General features: G+C 41.3%; 1 protein-coding gene across 10 annotated transcripts in view; it reads right to left on the minus strand.

Annotated features, from left to right (window-relative positions):
* The window catches only part of LOC117402130 (MHC class II regulatory factor RFX1-like), a 159,970-nt gene that overhangs the window by 12,412 nt on the left and 126,190 nt on the right, over positions 1-21,368 (minus strand). For all 10 annotated transcript variants that reach the window (XM_059007276.1, XM_059007277.1, XM_059007278.1 and 7 more), the window contains one exon: positions 3,929-4,082. In XM_059007276.1, the coding sequence (XP_058863259.1) occupies positions 3,929-4,082 (154 nt within the window). The remainder of the gene's footprint in view (positions 1-3,928; positions 4,083-21,368) is intronic.

Here is a 21,368-nt window from a genome sequence, read left to right on the forward strand (position 1 = left end):
ATCTTACTAATGCATTGTAAAGTTTTAACATTACTTCCCTTGATTTAAATTCAACACTTCTCACAATATATCCAAGCATCTTGTTGGCCTTTTTTATAGCTTCCCCACATTGCCTAGATGAAGACATTTCTGAGTCAACATAAACTCCTAGGTTTTTTTCATAGTTACCTTCAATTTCAGTATCTCCCATATGATATTTATAATGCACATTTTTATTGCCTGCATGCAATACTTTACACTTTTCTCTATTAAAAGTCATTTGCTATGTGTCTGCCCAGTTCTGAATGCTGTCTAGATCATTTTGAATGACCTTTGCTTCTGCAACAGTGTTTGCCACTCCTCCTATTTTTGTGTCGTCTGCAAATTTAACAAGTTTGCTATACCAGAATCTAAATCATTAATGTAGATTAGGAATAGCAGAGGGGGCATAAACCCTGTTGTATGCTTTGCAATTATCCATTGTTGATGTTGCATCCTCAAAAAAATCAAGCAGGTTAGTTAGACACGATCTCCCTTTCCTAAAACCATGCCGACTAGCTCCCAGGATACTGTTACCACATAGGTCATTTTCCATTTTGGATCTTATTATAGGTTTCCATAAGTTTACATATTATAGAAGTCAGGCTTATTGGTCTGTAGTTACCTGGTTCGGTTTTGTCTCCCTTTTTGAGAATCGGTATTACGTTTGCAATTTTCCATTCTGTCTGTACAACCCCTGTGTCAAGAGACTGTTGCATGATCTTGGTTAGCGGTTTGTAAATAACTTCTTTCATTTCTTTGAGTACTATTGGGAGGATCTCATCCGGCCCAGGTGATTTGTCCTAGTCCCTTTAACACTTCTGCCTCTGTTATGCTAAAGTTATTTAAAACTGGATAGGAACAGGTCAACATGTGGGGCATATTGTCCGTATCCTCCTTTGTAAAAACTTGTGAAAAGTAATCATTTAATATATTTGCTATTTTTTTTTCTTCGTCTATGATTTTGCCATTTGTGTCTCTAGACATTTAACATAATCTTTGAATGTTCTCTTGCTGTTATAGTATTGGAAAAACATTTTGAAATTGGTTTTAGCCCCCTTAGCAATGTTCATTTCTAGCAATGTTGGCCTTTCTGACTTCCTTTTTGACTTGCGTTTGCAGTTCCAAGTACTCTTTCTGTGTTCTTTGTTTTTGGTCCCTTTTAAACGCTGTTTAAAGTGCCTTTTTCACTGAATATTTTATTTAATTTTATTTAAGTCTCCCTTTGAGCCCTTATATTCAGCAGAGCTGAAATATGTATCAATGAAAGCAGCTTTCTTACTTGCTATTACATCTGCGAAGCGAATGAGTGAGATGCAAGCCTTTTCGGTTGCAAAAGTCTGCTTAAGTTTTGCAGAAGCCAGGGCGAGTGTCACACATCGCACTAATCCTGCTTTATTGCCAAAAACCATCTCGGCATGCCACATGAACCAGACGGTAGAGCTTGAGGCTTTTTACCCGCCTCCTTTCCAGCCTGTAGAGAGAGGCAGCTTCATACACTTTGTCCGCTGCTGGCACTAGCATATTATGTGGAGAAAACCAAAAGTTGGAGGCAGTCTGAGCAATTTTTTATCTGTTATGGGGCTAAGTCCCATTGGAAATCTCTGTCTAAACTGAGCCTATCAAGATGGATCACAGATATGGTTCAGACTGCATATGAAACAGATACGGTTCAGGCTGCTCTAGAAAGAGTGCAAAGAAGAGCAACCAGAATTATCCCGGGTTTAAAAGGCATGCCATATGCAGACAGGCTGAAAGAATTAAATCTATTCAGCCTTGAACAAAGACGACTACACGGTGATCTGATTCAAGCATTCAGAATCCTAAAAGGTATAGGCAATATCGACCTAGGGGACTTTTTTTTTACCTGAAAAAAGAAACAAGGACCAGGGGTAACAAATGGAGATTAGATAAAGGGGCATTCAGAACAGAAAATAGGAGGCACTTTTTTACACAGAGAATTGTGGAGGGTCTGGAACCAACTCCCCAGTAATGTTGTTGAAGCTGACACCCTGGGATCCTTCAAGAAGCTGCTTGATGAGATTCTGGGGTCAATAAGCTACTAACAACCAAACGAGCAAGATGGGCTGAATGGCCTCCTCTCGTTTGTAAACTTTCTTATGTTCTTATGAATGAGCCAACTTTCCCCCCTCCAGAGAAGCTCACTGCCCATTCGACCAGGGGCATGGCAACTTCATGGGCTTTATTCCAGGGCGCAACTGCCAGAGACATTTGTGATGCAGCGGTGTGGGCTACACTTTTACGCGGTTCTATCGGGTGAATGTCATAGATCCACAAAACCCTGGGTTTGGAACAAGAGTGTTAAGGGTGGCCTCGAGCACAACCTAAAAGCATAAAATTGGAGGCGAGTTCCCCCTCAATGTTTTTAGCCTTGTTACTTGTACTGGGTTCCTCATGGTAATGCACAAGGTGGACTTTGCTGTGCCTTGTAGCTTTCAATTGGTCTGCAAAAATTCCTTGCAACAGCTTTGGTATGTCTACCCATGAGGTAATGGTTACATTTCTTACTTGAAAGGGATCATTAGGTTATTATCATATCATATTATCTGAAATAGAAATGCAACCATTAACCTTCAAGGTCGCTGCGTCTTGAGGGAAAAATGATGACGGGTTTCTCTAAATTAGACATTTCTCAATGGCATAAAAAGTTTTGTTTTTTTTTTAAGCATAAAGGTCGATTTCACCCATGCTCTGCTTGAATTGAAAAATAAAGATCGAAAAAAAACAATATATTCTTTCAAAAATAAACGTTGATATTAATTGTCGATTTGCAAAAAAATAAAAATCGAATAGTAGCAAGCCTACATATATATAATAGGGACTGATTTTATTCTTAATACAAGGGCGGTAAAACGTAACTGACGTGTACTGGGTAACGGATATCCGAGTGGTGACTGAATTGTGTTAGGGTGCAGTGTGGTTTGTGTAGGGTGCAGTGTGTAGGGTGCAGTGTGGATTGTGTAGGGTGCAGTGTGTGGTGTATTGTGCAGTGTGTAGGTTGCAGTGTGGATTGTGTAGGGTGCAGTGTGTGGTGTATTGTGCAGTGTGTAGGTTGCAGTGTGGATTGTGTAGGGTGCAGTGTGTGGTGTATTGTGCAGTGTGTAGGTTGCAGTGTGTAGTGTGCAGTGTCGATTGTGTAGGGTGCAATGTGTGGTGTATTGTGCAGTGTGTAGGGTGCAGTGTGTGCTGTATTGTGCAGTGTGTAGGGTGCAGTGTGTGGTGTGTTGTGTAGTATGTAGGGTGCAGTGTGATTTGTGTAGGGTGCAGTGTGTATTGTATAGTGTGTGGTGTTGCAATGTGTTAGTGTAGCAGTGAGCATTGTGTAGTGTGCACTGCTCATTGCATAGTGTGTAGGGTGTATTGTATAGTGTGTAGGGTGCAGTGTGTATGGTGTATTGTATAGTCTGTAGGGTGCAGTGTGTATTGTATAGTGTATAGGGTGCAGTGTGTATTGTGCAGTGTGTATTGTGCAGTGTGTAGGGTGCAGTGTGTATTGTGCAGTGTGTAGGGTGCAGTATGTGGGGTGTATGATATAAGTGTGTATGGTGCAGTGTGTGGTGTAGTGTGTAGGGTGCAGTATGTGGTGTGTATGATATAAGAAGTGTGTATGGTGCATTGTGTGGTGTAGTGTGTAGGGTGCAGTGTGTATTGTGTAGGGTGCAGTGTGTATTGTGTATTGTATAGTGTGTAGGGTGCAATGTCTTAGTGTAGCAGTGTGTATTGTGTAGTGTGCAGCGCTAATTGCATAGTGTGTATGGTGCAGTGTGTAGGGTGTATTGTGCAGTGTGTAGGGTGTATTGTGCAGTGTTTAGGGTGTGTAGGGTGTATTGTGCAGTGTGTAGGGTGTACTGTGTAGTGTGCAGTTTGTAGGGTGCAGTGTTAGGCTCACCTCTCCCATCACAGCTATGGGAGTCTCTCCTTTAGCCTGCGCCACTCTGTGCTCTATCAGGTAGTACATGTACTCGTCATAGAGCAGTCTGATGAGGTGGAAGGATCCGAAACTGGCTGCACTGCGCAGGGTGAGGTCTCGAATCACCATCGAGCTGGAGAGAGAGAGAGAGAGAGAGAGAGAGAGAAAAAGAGAGAGAGAGAGAGAGAGAGAGAGAGAGAGAGAGAGAGAGAGAGAGAGAGAGAGAGAGAGAGAGAGAGAGGTCAGTGTATATTATAGTAAGGGCTCTTCGTTTTCGTTTTTTTATTTTTGATCACGTGATGTCCCTGTTTTTGAGCAGACTAAATTCAATTAAACTCTTGGAAAAGTGTTGATTGTGAAACAAGTTCAGTTTAGTTTCGGTCAGCAGTTCTGTGAGCAGTCACCAAAAAGATGTGCTCCTGAAAAATTATATTTATACTATTTCTTAGTGAAATGGAATGCAAATTAATAACACAAAGATATGTAAACAAATATTGAACTAAAATAGAAAAGAAAAATAATCTGTACAAATAACAAGCACATCAAAACAGAAGAAAAAGATGCAAACCCACCCAGGATCCACAGAGCTAATGAAACAAACAAAAATACACAGAGAGAGGAGGGAAGAATAGGAGAGAGAAGAAAATTAAGAAAGAAAAAGGAAGGAAGAAAAAAAGAAATAAAGAAAGAAGAAAATGGAGGTAAAAGTAAGCGCCTCTTACAGCTACTACAGTTAAAAATAAATACAATAATAATAATAATAATAATAATAATAATAATAATAATAATAATATACATTTAAAAAATAGTTACCCTAAAAAGTATAGTGGTTATAACTGTTCACTTTCAAAAAAGCAGTTGCAGTTGGAAGTGAGTTTGAAATTGCAACTTTAAGTGTAGCAAGTTGTTGCGGTTGCCAAGCAGAGTGCAGGCAGCAGGGAGGTGCAATACCCTGCAGAGCTGAGCAATGCACAGACCAGTAGGCAAGATTAAAAAACAACCTCATCTTCCACACTGAACACCCCAAAACCTGGCACGCTGTTATATGTAGCAAGCACGGAAACAGTAAAAGAGGAGGGATCTGGCACGGAAGACAAATTATCATGGGAGAGTACTCAGACAGCACAGTCCTCATAAACATATACCACAATGGGACTGTGGTGATCCAGGGGAAATGAGGCCAGCCTCGACTTCTTTGAGGAATTCTTTCAACCCCTGAAAGAAGAGGTAGAGAAGGAAAATATACATCCGGCAACCACTGACCCTGAAAACACAGCACCAATCGCAGATGACATTAGAAATGCATGTAGCAAAGGAGAAGCCATACTAATGGGGGATTTCAACTTCCCCCATATAAAATGGGAAAACCCAGGGGGGAGCACGACGGATGAAATTGAAATGGTGGAAATGACAAGTGACTGCTTCCTAATGCAATTTGTCAAGGCACCGACTAGAGGGGAGGCATGCCTTGATTTAGTCTTTTTGAAAATAATGAAGACAGAATAACTAAAACAGAGGTCAGAGAGCCATTGGCAAACTCAGACCACAACATGGTCTCATTCGAAGTGATCTTTAAAACCCCAAAAGTAATGACTAAAGCTTAGGTTTACAATTTTAGAAAAGCAAACTATGAAGGTATGAAACAGACTAACAGAAGTTGATTGGAGTAAAATAGAGAAAACATCCACAGAAAAGGGATGGCTGTTTTTCAAAAATGTAGTACTAGAGGCACAAAACAATTACATCCCAAAAGTAGACAAATCTAAATCTAAAACAAAATGGCCAAAATGGTTTAATAGATGAATTAAAAAAAATATTCAGCGAAAAAAGGCACTTTACAAAGCGTTTAAAAAGGACCAAAAACAAAGTACACAAAAGGAGTACTTGGAACTGCAAACACAAGTCAAAAAGGAAGTTAGAAAGGCCAAGAGAGAGATAGAAATCAATATTGCTAAGGGGGCTAAAGCCAATTCCAAAATATTTTTCCAATATTATAACAGCAAGAGAACATTCAAAGAGAGGTTAAATGTCTAAGAGACACAAATGGCAAAACCATAGACGAAGAAAAAAAAATAGCAAATATATTAAATGATTACCTTTCACAGGTTTTTACAAAGGAGGACACGGACAACATGCCCCACATGTCGACCTGTTCCTATCCAGTTTTAAATAACTTTAGCATAACAGAGGCAGAAGTGTTAAAGGGACTAGGAGCTCTTAAAATAAACAAATCCCCTGGGCCAGATGAGATCCTCCCAATAGTACTCAAAGAAATGAAAGAAGTTATTTACAAACCGCTAACCAAGATCATGCAACAGTCTCTTGACACAGGGGTAGTACTGACAGACTGGAAAATTGCAAACGTAATACCGATCCATAAAAAAGGAGACAAAACCGAACCAGGTAACTGCAGACCAATAAGCCTGACTTCTATTATATGTAAACTTATGGAAACTATAATAAGATCCAAAATGGAAAATTACCTATATGGTAACAATATCCTGGGAGACAGCCAGCATGGTTTTAGGAAAGGGAGATCATGTCTAACTAACCTGCTTGATTTTTTTGAGGATGCAACATCGACAATGGATAATTGCAAAGCATACGATATGGTTTATTTAGATTTCCAGAAAGCTTTTGACAAAGTCCCGCATAAAAGATTAATTCTCAAACTGAATGCAGTAGGGATTCAAGGAAATGCATGCACATGGATTAGGGAGTGGTTAACATGTAGAAAACAGAAAGTACTGATTAGAGGAGAAATCTCAAAATGGAGCGAGGCAACCAGTGGTGTACCACAGGGATCAGTATTAGGTCCTCTGCTATTCCTAATCTACATTAATGATTTAGATTCTGGTATAGAAAGCAAACTTGTTAAATTTGCAGACGACACAAAAATAGGAGGAGTGGCAAACACTGTTGCAGCAGCAAAGGTCATTCAAAATGATCTAGACAGCATTCAGAACTGGGCAGACAGACATAATGGAGATTAGATAAAGGGGCATTCAGAACAGAAAATAGGAGGCACTTTTTTACACAGAGAATTGTGAGGGTCTGGAACCAACTCCCCAGTAATGTTGTTGAAGCTGACACCCTGGGATCATTCAATAAGCTGCTTGATGAGATTCTGGGATGAATAAGCTACTAACAACCAAATGAGCAAGATGGGCTGAATGGCCTCCTCTTGTTTGTAAACTTTCTTATGTTCTTATGTTCTTATAAGTACATTCTATTTCATTACGATTAATTAATATAAAAACAAACAAACAAAAAAAACTAAACATGATATCTTTTTCAATCAGTTGTTGGAACATACAGGGTTTGTATTCCTCTGCTTTTGGGCCGAAGAGCAGAGACCCCTGCGTTTACTAAAAATGTAAATAACTTAGATGTTGTCATTTTGTTAGAGACGTGGTGCCGCACAGACGTGATCACTCACTGTCCTCAGGCTACAGGGAAGTCATAGTGCCATCCATGAAACTGAGCACAGTCAAGTGTGGCAGGGACTCCGGGGGCATTATAGTGTGGTACAGAGGGGAGCTGGCTAACTAAATCAGCCCAGTCAAACAAGGACCAACACACACATGGCTCAGAATAAATAAGGGCATAGCCCTGTGTAACAAAGATATATATCTATGTGCAGCCTACACCCCACCTTCTGAATCCCCCTATTACAATGAGGAATGAGGCCACTTCCAGGCCCTGGGAAATGTGCTGCTCTGTGGGGATTTCAACGCCAGGACAGACACAGAGCCTGACTGTATTAGTACACAGGGTAACAGCCATGTATTTCGACAGAACACTCTGTACCTCACACCCACCACAATACAGAGAAACAAGCCTGACCGCATTGTAAACAAGAATGGGAGAGAGTTAGTGCATCTCTGTCAAGCCTTGGGTCTGTACATCGTTAATGGCAGGATCAGAGGGGACTCTTTAGGGAGGTTCATCTACTGCTCAGCTCTTGGGACAAGTGTAGTCGACTATGCCATAACTGACATGGACCCCTCCTCTATCAACGCATTTGCTGTCAGGCCACAAATCCCCCTGTCAGAGCACAGCCAAATCACTGTGGTCCTGAAAAGAATTGGACAACCCAGGAATAAGCACACCCAGCCCGGTAAGCTGTACAACTTAAACCAGACATACAGATGGGCAGCAAACAGCACAGACGAATTTACCAAAGCAATTAGTTCCACCCAAATCACTAACCTTATTAATATTTTCAATATAACACAATACCAACATAACAAGACAGGTGTAAATCTGGATCTTGAATGCATAAATTAAATAAAAGCAGCAATTATGGCAAACCTCTAAAAATTAAACAAGAAAAAAAATTAGAAACCCAAATCCAAAGAAAAATGGTTTGATGATGAATGCAAAACTACAAGGAAAAAACTAAAAATGATCTAATCAGAAACATCATCAACCACACAACCCAGATTTACACCTGCAGTACTGTGAAAACAATATAAACACAAAAACACATCCACAAAACTCTCACCGAAATTGAAGAATCCATCGATCAAAATCAGTTCTGGGATATGTGGAATAATTTAAACACAACAAAACCGCAGTGTGGAAGGGTGGTGGTATTTACTGACACGGGAGACAGAAGATTGAACTTGAAAACACGGCACAGGTGCCCAGTTTTATTTATTTTCTTTTTTATTTATTTTAACCCACAGAGGGCGCTGTTGTCTGTGGCCTGTATACCGGCAACAGTAATCAGGACCACAGGTTACCAACACAGGTATATGAAGGCGCACTCATAGGGGCTCAAAAATAATAATGAAAACCAAAGGCGAAATGAAAAGGGAAAATAAAACACAGTAATAAAACTACAAAACAAAAGTGCCCCACCCTAACTGCCGCTATGCCGGGCAGCTCGGGTCTCGCTGTGCACTATACACTGGGGTTGCCAAGGGTCCCCTATCACTACACACGTCCCCTCGGGTATGTAACCATATATTTTAATAAAGTTTATTTAAGGCTGGCGTCTTCCTCAGCCGTGCTTGCCTGCTTTTATTCTCACACGCTCTGTGTTTGTTTATGCTCGCCTCCTCAGCTAGCGTCACTGGGTTTCCCCTGGTCATGGCCACCCGAATGCACATGATCTGTAACCAGGGTGAAGTGTCACCCCAGGAGGTAGTACCGGAGTGACTCCACTGCCCATTTTACTGCGAGACACTCCTTCTCGATGGTACTATAGTTTTTCTCACAGGGAAGGAGCTTCCTGCTAATATACAGGACCAGGTGCTTCCCCGCATCTCCTGAGACAACACTGCCCCGAGACCTGTCTCTGACGCATCCGTCTGCAGGATGAACCTCCTACTGAAATCAGGACTGCATAGCACTGGCTTGCTACACAGCCTTCATTTCAGTGCAAGAAAGGCCCTCTGGTGCGGCTCCGTCCACTGAACCATATTTGGGGCAGCCTTCTGGGTGAGATCTGTCAAAGGAGCAACGAGCGTGGCGAAGCTCAGGATGAACTTCCTATAATAGCCCGCTAGTCCTAAGAAAGAGCTCACCTCGGTTTTGGTCATAGGGACTGGCCAGTCAGCCAAGGCTTTCACCTTAGCAATCATCAGTCTGATCTGGCCACTCCCTACTCGATACCCTAAATACTCCGACTCACTCTTTCCAATGGCACATTTCTTTGGGTTAGCAGTGAGCCCAGCCTCCCACAAGGATTGCAATACCGCCGCCACCTTACCCAGATGACTCGGCCAACCCTCACTGTGGATAACCACATCATCTATGTAAGCAGCGGCATACTGCTGATGGGGCCGCAAAATGCGATCCATCATCCGCTGGAAAGTGGCTGGTGCTCCGTGCAACCCAAAGGGCATGGTCCTAAATTGGTACAACCCAAAGAGAGTCGAAAACGCTGTCCTCTCGCTGGATTCCGCGGTCAGGGGTATCTGCCAGTACCCCTTCGTTAAATCCAGTGTCATCATAAAATGAGTCCTGCCTAGATGCTCCAGCAACTCATCTACCCGGGGCATTGGATAAGTGTCAAACTTCGATTTGTCATTAACTTGCCTGAAGTCAATGCAAAATCGAGTTGACCCATCCGGCTTATCCACTAAAACAATCAGACTGTTCCAGTCACTTTGGGACTCCTCTGTTACACTCAGTCTGAGCATCTCATCAATCTCTGCCTTTATTAGAACATAAGAACATAAGAAAGTTTACAAACGAGAGGAGGCCATTCGGCCCATCTTGCTCATTCGGTTGTTAGTAGCTTATTGATCCCAGAATCTCATCAAGCAGCTTCTTGAAGGATCCCAGGGTGTCAGCTTCAACAACATTACTTGGGAGTTGGTTCCAGGCCCTCACAATTATCTGTGTAAAAAAGTGCCTCCTATTTTCTGTTCTGAATGCCCCTTTATCTAATCTCCATTTGTAACCCTTGGTCCTTGTTTCTTTTTTCAGATCGAAAAAGTCCCCTGGGTCGACATTGTCAATACCTTTTAGAATTCTGAATGCTTGAATCAGATCACCGCGTAGTCTTCTTTGTTCAAGACTGAATAGATTCAATTATTTTAGCCTGTCTGCATACGACATGCCTTTTAAACCCAGGATAATTCTGGTCGCTTTCCTTTGCACTCTTTCTAGAGCAGCAATATCCTTACCGAATCTTACCGGACACAATGTCCTGAGTAAGAGTCAGATTGGGTTTCTACCAAAACACCGCACTACTGACCATATTTACACCCTGCACACCCTTATTAAAAATTATTATAAAATTCTCCAAAGCGGAGTAGGGGGTAAAGTTTATGATATAATTAAATCAATGTATTCGGAAAACAAGTGCGGAATAAAAATTGACAACAAAAGAAAAGAGTTCTTCTCACAGGGACGTGGAGTGAGACAGGGCTGCAGCCTGAGTCCAACGCTGTTCAATATTTACATCAATGAGTTAGCAGTGATGTTGGAACAGTCTGCAGCTCCTGGCCTCTCTATACATGACATGGAAGTAAATTCCTGCTCCATGCAGACGACCTGGTCTTGCTGTCACCCACTGAACAGGGGCTGCAGCGGAGCCTGGCTGCTAGAGCAGTTCTGTCAGACCTGGGCCCTTGCAGTGAATTTGAAAAAACAAAACAAAATCATGATCTTCCAAAAAAAGGCCAGATCTCAGGAAAACATATACCACTTTACTCTAAGCAACACCGCCCTAGAAAACACACTGAATTACAGTTACCTCGGACTAACAAGCAATGCCTCAGGGAGCTTTGACCTGGCAGTGAATGCATTAAAAGAAAAAGCTTGCAGAGCTTTCTATGCCATCAGAATAAGGCTATATAAAATCAGTGTTCGTGCTAGGCCGTGCCATTGCGCCAATGCCCCCCTGAAATAAAAAAATGTACCGTTGAATTCCTCTTAAAGTGCCCGTGTGTCCCTCTTCCCAGACCAGACCCAATACCAATACACAGTAAATTAATGCATTTTGTATTAATATGACATGTCTGACGACAGGCTAATCTTTTTTACTTGTTTGTTTACACTTGCGTTTTCATAACTAAACTCCCGTGCCATTATTCTCCAGTCCAGTAGAATGCGCTCACACCCTCCCTGGCTACAGTCAGTTTCATAGTAAAGCCTGGAAGACAACATCAGGCTTGTTAACAACATGGCCCGGCGCAAATATAACCTTGTATCCCTGTTACACCCGACCATTACTTCTAGAATAAGTAATACACTTCGGCAGTAACTGTTGAAATGTAGTCTATTATATTTGTGCTTAAAAATACTGTGAAATTCATCCGCTATAAACTTACCTATTTAGATAAAATATCTGTCTGATTGTTGGAGAAATGGAGTGACCTAGCAAGTGAAATATGTACTTCTGTAGTACCAGTACAGTTTATAGACAAAGTGCAGTAGATTTGTGAAATGAAAACCGCATCCTTGATTAAAAAAAAAAAAAAAAAAAAAAAGTAGCCTACGGTAACGTTATAAAACATGTGAAATGTGTCTTTTCTATGACAAAAAAGGGCAAATTAATTCAGTATGTGTTAAGCACCAACTGTTTCTTGGCCATTTCACCAGTAGGCCGATAACGGCATGATATATATATATATATATATATATATATAGATATATATATATATATATATATATATATATATATATATATATATACACACATACAGTGCCTTGCAAAAGTATTCAGATCCCTGACCAATTCTCTCATATTACTGAATTACAAATGGTACATTGAAATTTCGTTCTGTTTGATATTTTATTTTAAAACACTGAAACTCAAAATCAATTATTGTAAGGTGACACTGGTTTTATGTTGAGAAATATTTTTAAGAAATAAAAAACAGAAATATCTTGCTTGCATAAGTATTCAACCCCTGTGCGGTGGAAGCTCCCAGTTTACACCGATGAAAGAAATTGCCCTAACGAGGACACAATTACCTTACCATTGGCCTCCACCTGTGAACCATTAAAGTTGCTGTCACATTTTCTGGATAAAAACACTTTTTTTTTACATATTTAAAAAAACTAAACTCATTTTATTTCCTGTGTGCGTTCGTGCCTGCAAATCGATAACCCGATTAAAGTTTATTGTAACTTAAGTACTATTGGATCATTTCAAAATACAGAATGTATGGCCAATCAGAAACCGAAGTATTGCCATGCGGTCTGATTTGATAAGCCGTCTGGTGTGAGAGTAAGAGTTTTTAGCTTTCAATCTTGTGAAAAAAATATGGATTGCTGGCTCAATACTAGTACAGGGCGAGCAATACTAAATACCGTCAGATTAAAAACGCCAAAAATGTCTTGCAACTGAAGCTCTCTCAAATTTCCCTGCCATAATCAGTGATTTGTGTGGTAACAAGCAGGGACATCCATCACACTGATACTAGCTAAGCATTTTATTATTTTTTAATTAGCATCAGTATTGTAAGTTTTAGTCACCAAGAATTTAAAAATGCCAATAATATGTTTTTGTAATGAAGTCAGCTGTAGAGATGCGTGCATAGTGAATTTTTTTTGCCGCCTTTTCTGTAATTTTATTATCAATAAAAATACATGATTGCCATTTGCTATCACAAAATAGTCCTGTGTCATTTCTGAGTGATTGAGGCTAGCACAGAGGCTTCGTTGATTTTAATTAATTAGTAATTACAATAAAATGATGATGATGTTTCCAACAACTAGAAACCTGTTTGAGGGACTATTTTTTACCCAAAAGTAAATATAATAAAGATTTTTTCCGTTATAATACTGTAACTTTTATAATTGTATCCATCACACACTCCAAAGCTTGTGCGTTTTGTTGTATCATGTTATTGTACAGACTATTTTTTTCTGTTTTCAATTTATTATGACTCTCTTGGATGGGGGTACGCGGTGGACTACATTTTTTGGAAAGGGGTACACAGCTTAAAAAGATTGAAAACCCCTGTTCTAATGCGATTTGGTACAATATCCTCTACTCAGTGATACACTAGCATGACTGACACATTTCCCAATATTTTCCCCAAGTGACAGTGAGTATTGTAGAGACACCTTGGTTGTATCTACAGCTTTACAGTTTTATTTTTTGTTCTTCAGAAACAAAAGGTCCGTAAACTCTGTTGGCATATTTAAAACAAACAAAAATAAGAAATGGTGGTTGGTTCTGAATCAAACATATTGACCCCCTCACTGAAGAAAATGTCCCCCTAAAATGTTGAGAGGGGGCCACATTGACCCTCAGGCTGTAAGTCCTGGAGCAAAAACTGTAAAATAAATATACCCATTGGAGAATCCAGTCGATTGCGCTATATGGAATGGTATAGGGTCCACTCAGTCAGCAGAACTACACAAAATACAGAATTCTGCAAAAATATATTACAAATACAGAGGAAAACACCTAATCATGCATGCAGGGCTGAATTAGGTTGTTACCCACTGCTCATCCACATCCAAAAAAGAGCACTCAAATTCTGGATGCATTTCCACACAAGCCCCCCAGACTCACTACAGTATTCTTGAAATGTATTTTTGTTTACGACTGTAAGTCACCCTGGATAAGAGCATATGCTAAGAAATAAATAATAATAATAATAATAATAATAATAATAATAATAATAATAATAATAATAATAATAATAATAATAATAATAATAATACAGTACAAGGCCCTGCAAACCCTCAGCCCAGCCCAGAAAAGAGTCCCCTCAGTCAGCTGGCCCTGAAGCTCACTGTACTGAACCCCACTAACACTAACCAGCTGCCAATCAGAGTCAACCAAATTATAAAACAAAACAAAGTATCTTATCTGGAACATTGGGACAATGAAACTAAATCCCCAAATAAACTTGATTGCTATCGGGCCCTAAACAGAAACTACACCCTGGCAGAGTATCTCTTCACTGTCACTTGTCACAGCCTGAGGGACACTGGGTGAGCGCTCTGCACTAGGCACCACTGGGTTTCATATTCTGTTAACTGCTATTCATTGTATTGCTATTATAAATCTCACTGCACTGTTGTTATTATTATTTACTGTTATTTGTAAATATTTCCTTTACCATTTAAAGTCTCATGAACATATTACTGCTTTAATTATTTTAAGCTGTATTTTTCCATAGTTTTATTTTTATTCCATCTCGTGCAAAACTTTAGCAATACTGATATTTTGTATTTTTTTTTTTTTTCTTTGTAAGATATGTTGTTTCACATGCTATGTACTGTAATTGCTTTGGCAATACTGCTGATGTTAATCATGCCAATAAAGCACCTTTGAATTTGAATTTGAGAGAGAGAGAGAGAGAGAGAGAGAGAGAGAGAGAGAGAGAGAGAGAGAGAGAGAGAGAGAGAGAGAGAGAGAGAGAGAGAGAGAGAGAGAGAGAGAGAGAGAGAGAGAGAGAGAGAGAGAGAGAGATTGAGATCGAGATCGAGATCGAGAGATCAGTGTGTATTATAGTAAGGCCTCTTCGTTTTCGTTTTTTATTTTTGATCACGTGATGTCCCTTTTTTTTGAGCAGACTAAATTCAATTCAGTTTAGTTTTTTTGGTCGCTCTTTATTTTAAGGGCTGTTTTTTTTTTTGTTTATTAACTGTTAACAAACAATGTTCATTTTTAGTTCAAGGGTTAGGGTTAGGGTTAGGGTTAATAAAAACCCGATTTAATTTGCTAAACATTACTACAGTAACAATTTGAACCAATTTCAAGCATATGATCGACTGGGTATTGATTATCCATAGGGCTCTAGTGTTTGATTGATCATCAATAGGGCTCTGGTGTTTGCAGTTTTAGCTGGCCTATTATAATAGAAAATAAATAATGTACAGACATGCTCAAATTTGTTGGTACCCCTCCACAAAAAACGAAGAATGCACAATTTTCTCTGAAATAATTTGAAACTGACAAAAGTAATTGGCATCCACCATTGTTTATTCCATATTTAATAGAAATCAGACTTTGCTTTTGATTTTTTATTCAACATATTATTGTAAATAATAAAACACATGAAAATGGCATGGACAAAAATGATGGGACCGTTAACCTAATATTTTGTTGCACAACCTTTAGAGGCAATCACTGCAATCAGACGTTTTCTGTAGCTCTCAATGAGACTTCTGCACCTGTTAACAGGTAGTTTGGCCCACTCTTCCTGAGCAAACTGCTCCAGCTGTCTCAGGTTTGATGGGTGCCTTCTCCAGACTGCAAGTTTCAGCTCTTTCCATAGATGTTCGATAGGATTCAGATCAGGACTCATAGAAGGCCACTTCAGAATAGTCTAATGTTTTGTTCTCATCCATTCTTGGGTGCTTTTAGCTGTGTGTTTTGGGTCATTATCCTGTTGGAGGACCCATGACCTGCGACTGAGACAGAGCTTTCTGACACTGGTACGTTTCGCTCCAGAATGCCTTGATAGTCTTGAGATTTCATTGTGCCCTGCACAGATTCAAGGCACCCTGTGCCAGGCGCAGCAAAGCAGCCCCAAAACATAACCGAGCCTCCTCCATGTTTCACTGTAGGTATGGTGTTCTTTTCTTTGAAAGCTTCATTTTTCCGTCTGTGAACATAGAGCTGATGTGACTTGCCAAAAAGCTCCAGTCCAAAGGACATTCTCCCAGAAGGATTGTGGCTTGTCAATATGCATTTTAGCAAATTCCAGTCTGGCTTTTTTATGTTTTTCTTTCAAAAGTGGAGTCCTCCTGGGTCTTCTTCCATGGAGCCCACTTTCGCTCAAAAAGCGACGGATGGTGCGATCAGAAACTGACGTACCTTCACCTTGGAGTTCAGTTTGTATCTCTTTGGCAGTTATCCTTGGTTCTTTTTCTACCATTCGCACTATCCTTCTGTTCAATCTGGGGTCGATTTTCCTCTTGAGGCCGCGCCCAGGGAGGTTGACTACAGTTCCATGGACCTTAAACTTCTTAATAATATTTGCAACTGTTGTCACAGGAACATCAAGCTGCTTGGAGATGGTCTTGTAGCCTTTACCTTTACCATGCTTGTCTAGTATTTTCTTTCTGATCTCCTCAGACAACTCTCTCCTTTGCTTTCTCTGGTCCATGTTCAGTGTGGTGCACACAATGATACCAAACAGCACAGTGACTACTTTTCTCCATTTAAATAGGCTGAATGACTGATTACAAGATTGGAGACATGTGTGATACTAATTAAAGAAACGAATTAGTTTGAAATATCACTATAATCCAATTATTTATTAGGGGTACCAACAAATGTGTCCAGGCCATTTTAGAATATCTTTGTAGAATAAGCAATAATTCATCTCTTTTCACAGCTTCTTTGCTTTATTCTATGACATACCAACGGCATATGCAAGTATACATGATAAAATATCTTTTAATTTCATCACTTTTCAGGAGGAATTAAGCATTATTTCAATGAGCTGTAAGGGTACCAACAAATTTGAGCACGTCTGTACATTAACATGTTTATTAGCTGTTTGTTCACAGTTAATAAACAAACAAAAAAAAACGGCCCTTAAGATGAAGCTTGACCCTGATTTGTGATTCTGTTTCACTGAAGAGCTGAGCACAATATAAACCTATGCCTTCAGAACAGTTTGGAGGATGTTTGAGCTGTACACACATTAGTGGCAACAGCAAGAAGACTGGTTGCACATTTTAAAAAAAGTGAGCTGGCAACGAGTGCTTTAAATAGAAAACAAACAGAAATGCTGAACACACAAAAGCGCCACTAAAGTTAATACAGGATGTGCAAACAAGATGGAACACAGTATATTATATGTTTTGAAGTGAAGTTGAAGTGGCCAGTAATTGCAGTTTTGTCAAACCCTGATTTGACAAAAAAGTTTGATGTCGGTACTTTAGATCTAACTACTGAGGAGTGGAAGTTAATGGCCGAGGTACCCCCTTACTTCAAGCGTTGGAGTGAAACTCTTCTCTCTCGCTGAGAGGGTGGACAACTGAGATTGCCTGTTTCAAGGGAAGTAATGTTAAAACTTGACAATGCATTAGTAAGACCTCACCTGGAATATTGTGTTCAGTTCTGGTGACGTCGTTAAGAAAAGGATATTGCTGCTCTAGAAAGAGTGCAAAGAAGAGCAACCAGCATTATCCCGGGTTTAAAAGGCATGTCGTACGCAGACAGGCTAAAAAAATTGAATCTATTCAGTCTTGAACAAAGAAGACTACGCGGCGATCTGATTCAAACATTCAAAATCCTAAAAGGTATAGACAATGTCGACCCAGGGGACGTTTGTAAACTTTCTTATGTTCTTATGTTTGTTCAGTAGGGACACCACCTCCTGAGACACTAATACAGTGTCTTGAGGGTTCATCTTAGCTGCGATCGTGCCCTGAAAAAGGAGGGGGGCCGAATCGAAACTGCAGCAAGTAACTGGCCCTGATGGTGGTAAATCACCCAGGTGTCCGTGGTACATGATCGCCACTAATCCAGGTGGGCCTGACAGAATTGGCCCTGGACCTGTGGCAGCAAATCCCAAGGGCTGCTGGCTCTTAGAGGCTCGCGCCTGCGGCTGTGGCTTGTGAGCAGGCAACAATAATACGCCGGCCCCTGCGTTGCGCACCGCTCTAGCAGGAGCTGCAGGAGCCTGAATCTCTTTTTGTGGCTAAGGACGCCTGTTTTGCCAATGCTTAGCTGGGGCTTTATGCTTGGGGAGAAGGCGTAACAACTCCTTGGAAGACTCATGTGCATGGTGAGAGAGTTTTAGCATCTCATCCACTGTCGGCCCAAACGTATGCCCTGATGTTACAGGTATAATGTCCAGTAACAATGTCTTGTGTTCGTCAGGTACTCAAGCCTGAACACGCCAGAGTTGCCTTCTTGCAGCCATGCTCCTGTCCAACGCCTGACCATTGTACTTAGGCAACTGGAGCAGGTGGTTGTTGACCAGGCTCAGCTCGTCCAACTGAAGGGGCGAGGGCCTATAGTCCGAGGATAGTACTTGTAGCAGCATGGACTGCTAAGCCACCAGTATGCTACTGTAGCTACCGAGATGTGTGCAAAATGCTGAGGCTGCATAGGCCTTTTTCAGCATCATTTCAGTGAGGCGGCATTGTTTGTTTGGACATGAAACGTCCTTTTGCAGCAATGCTCGATTAGGCATCTGCACCATGTTGTTGAAGCTGACACTCTGGGATCCTTCAAGAAGCTGCTTGATGAGATTCTGGGATCAATAAGCTACTAACAACCAAACGAGCAAGATGGGCCGAATGGCCTCCTCTCGTTTGTAAACGTTCTTATGTTCTTATGTTCAAAGCGATGGAAGCCTCAACAGGCAGAAACTGGGCCAGGCCCAGCTTATCTGCAACGTGCACCCTATACAAACTATGCAGTGACCTGGAGACAGTGACTTGCACCTCGGGAGAACCGGGGGGGCCCGAGTGCTGACGCACAGCAGCAGGCACCCTATCAAATATAGAGCATTTATGCTCATCTTCTGTGGCCCAAGGCATCTGCAGGGCGGTGGTAGCATGTCTGATCAGGGAGGTGAGCTCCTCCAACAGGGTGAAGCTTACTTCGGACGGGAAGATTAGTTCTTGGGGTTCCATGCCCTCAGACAAGGCGTCCTCCTGCTCTGGTTGTGGGTCAGGTGTTGGTGCCTGAACCTTGGGGACTGAGACAACAGGGGGCATCGCAGCAGCTCCGTCAAAAGGGACTGCTGCTGGTTCATAGTTTCAAAAAGCTTCTCCATTTGCCCTGCAACCCGATCAGTACCAGAATGCCTTCTACAGCAGCTCCTGTTCCTCTTCCTTGGAGGAGGAGAGGGGGAGCTCTCTGAGCCAGAAGAGGATTTAGAGGAGCGTGGACTCCCGGTGTACCAGGGAGTGGGAACTCTACTGACCGCACTGCAGGAGACAAAAGGGGCGAGTCATGCTCCCCCGGTGTGAAAGATGCAGATCGGTCCCTGGAACAGCGGGCTAGCCTGCTTTCTAGTGTCGTTTTAGAAAAGTAAACACAAGATGCGCAAGAGCTGCGGTCTGTAACTGCTCCCTCTGCATGCCCCTTTCCCAGGCAGTGGATGCACCTGTCGTGCTTATCCTCTGTTGGAATGTTTTTCTTGCAACCAGCACAAGGGTGAAACCCAGGCATGGTGCATGGTTGAAAAAACAGTTCAGCTGTACAATGAATGGTTCACAAGAACAGACAGTAAGCTGACTGGTGCTGAAAGCTGTTTTGTACAGTGTACACAAAAGTGGAGCATTGGTAACGGTTTTGGTGTGAAACCAGACCCAACCAGGTCACTGGTTCCGATTCTGGTATGAACCAGATGACTGGTACGGACCTTGGTACCAATAAAGGTGACTGGCACCTATTTTGGTACTGCCCAGGTTACTGGTAAAGGCTCTGGTACCGACCAGGTTACTGGTACTGATCAGGTAACTGGTACAGGCTCTGGTACCGACTGGTACCGACCAGGGTACAGGCTCCGGTACTGACTGGTACAGGCTCTGGTACAACTGGTACCGGGCTGGTACCAGGACAAGTGACGTTGTCAGTGCAGTGATTGGATAAACCATGGCAACGGGCTGATTGCAGGGAGGAGTTTGGTGGTACAAAGGGGATGCAGCTGTGTGAGTACAGCCCCTTGTGCTGAAACGTAAGAGACGGACGGAGCCTTGCTTATTTTATTTGTTACGTGTTTGTTTTTGTATTGTAGAATGGAGCCAGGGGCTGCAGCCACGGAGCCAGCCCAACTCACTGAGCACTGCCCTCACCACAGCCTCGCTGTTTGGATCGCACACTTTCGTGCACGGGACTGTGGATTGGGGATTATTTGTAAATCGTGATTGTTTTACCGATACCATCGCTGGTAGAGGGGCGGCTCTTTTTGTTATTGTGGGTTTTTTGGAGAAATACTGCTGGGACCTTGTATCTGTTACCACACCACACGCACCTGATGACAAGCCAAAAAGCTATTAACACTGGTGGTGTCTCTGTAGCGTGAAAAGCTCACTGGAAAAAAAACAGAGGGCTAGCACAGTATACTGTCTGCGTACAAAGGCGCTGGCTTTCTGAAAGAAAACAGAAAAAATTATTTGCTAAAAATATATTGTAATGAAGTGGGCACTGGTCTGCAATGTTTTATGCGGACGGCTTCACCAATCCCGTCATATGTGAAAAATAAAGCACTCCAACAACTTTTGAAATGAAAACAGGATGGTGCCTGTATTCATTTTTTTTCACAAAACAAACACACCAACAAAACAAAAACCTAACTGCCTTCGCGGGTAAAAAGATGGTGTTGCAGCAGGTTGCGGGTTCGGGTCGGGTCCTGTAGTAGCAGGCCCGGGTCGGAAGCAGGTCGTAAAAATCAGACCTACGCAGGACTCTGCTGTGGGTTTGTGGCTCAGTGTGTATTGTATTGTATTTTTAAAAACAAATTCTGACGTCACCCCTTGATATTTTGATTACTTAATTCTAAGAATCTTCTAACTAAAACTGGCTGTGTGGCTTTGAAGAGAAGGGCAGTGCGGGGCAGATATATCAATGAATCCACAGTTTGTGCTACGAATCCATAGAAAACTGTTGATTCAACAACGAAACCACAGTCAGAACAATTCAACAAAAAAGCGAATGCCATTTTATTACACAACAATCATTTCAACAATTAGTTAATTATAGTATTACAAATGTCAAACCATATCAAAAATCAATCAATCAATCTTTATTTCTTATATAGCGCCTTTGGGATAAATCGCCTCAAAATGCTTTACAGATAAAAACAACAAAAATCAGTACCATAGAAAACTATTTGGAGAAATAATAAAAGATGAGAAAACCCTTTGAATTAATACAGTAATTAAAGTAATTTTAATTATTACTTAGTAGTATAAAAAGTAGTATAAAATAGGATGATAAAATGTTTTATCAAATACATATGCCAAATTATAAAAATGTGTTTTCAATCTTAATTTAAAAGCAGCAAGAGATGGTGCCTCCCTT

This window comes from Acipenser ruthenus, chromosome 34 (assembly GCF_902713425.1).
Source record: "Acipenser ruthenus chromosome 34, fAciRut3.2 maternal haplotype, whole genome shotgun sequence".
Taxonomy (NCBI): Eukaryota; Metazoa; Chordata; class Actinopteri; order Acipenseriformes; family Acipenseridae; genus Acipenser; species Acipenser ruthenus.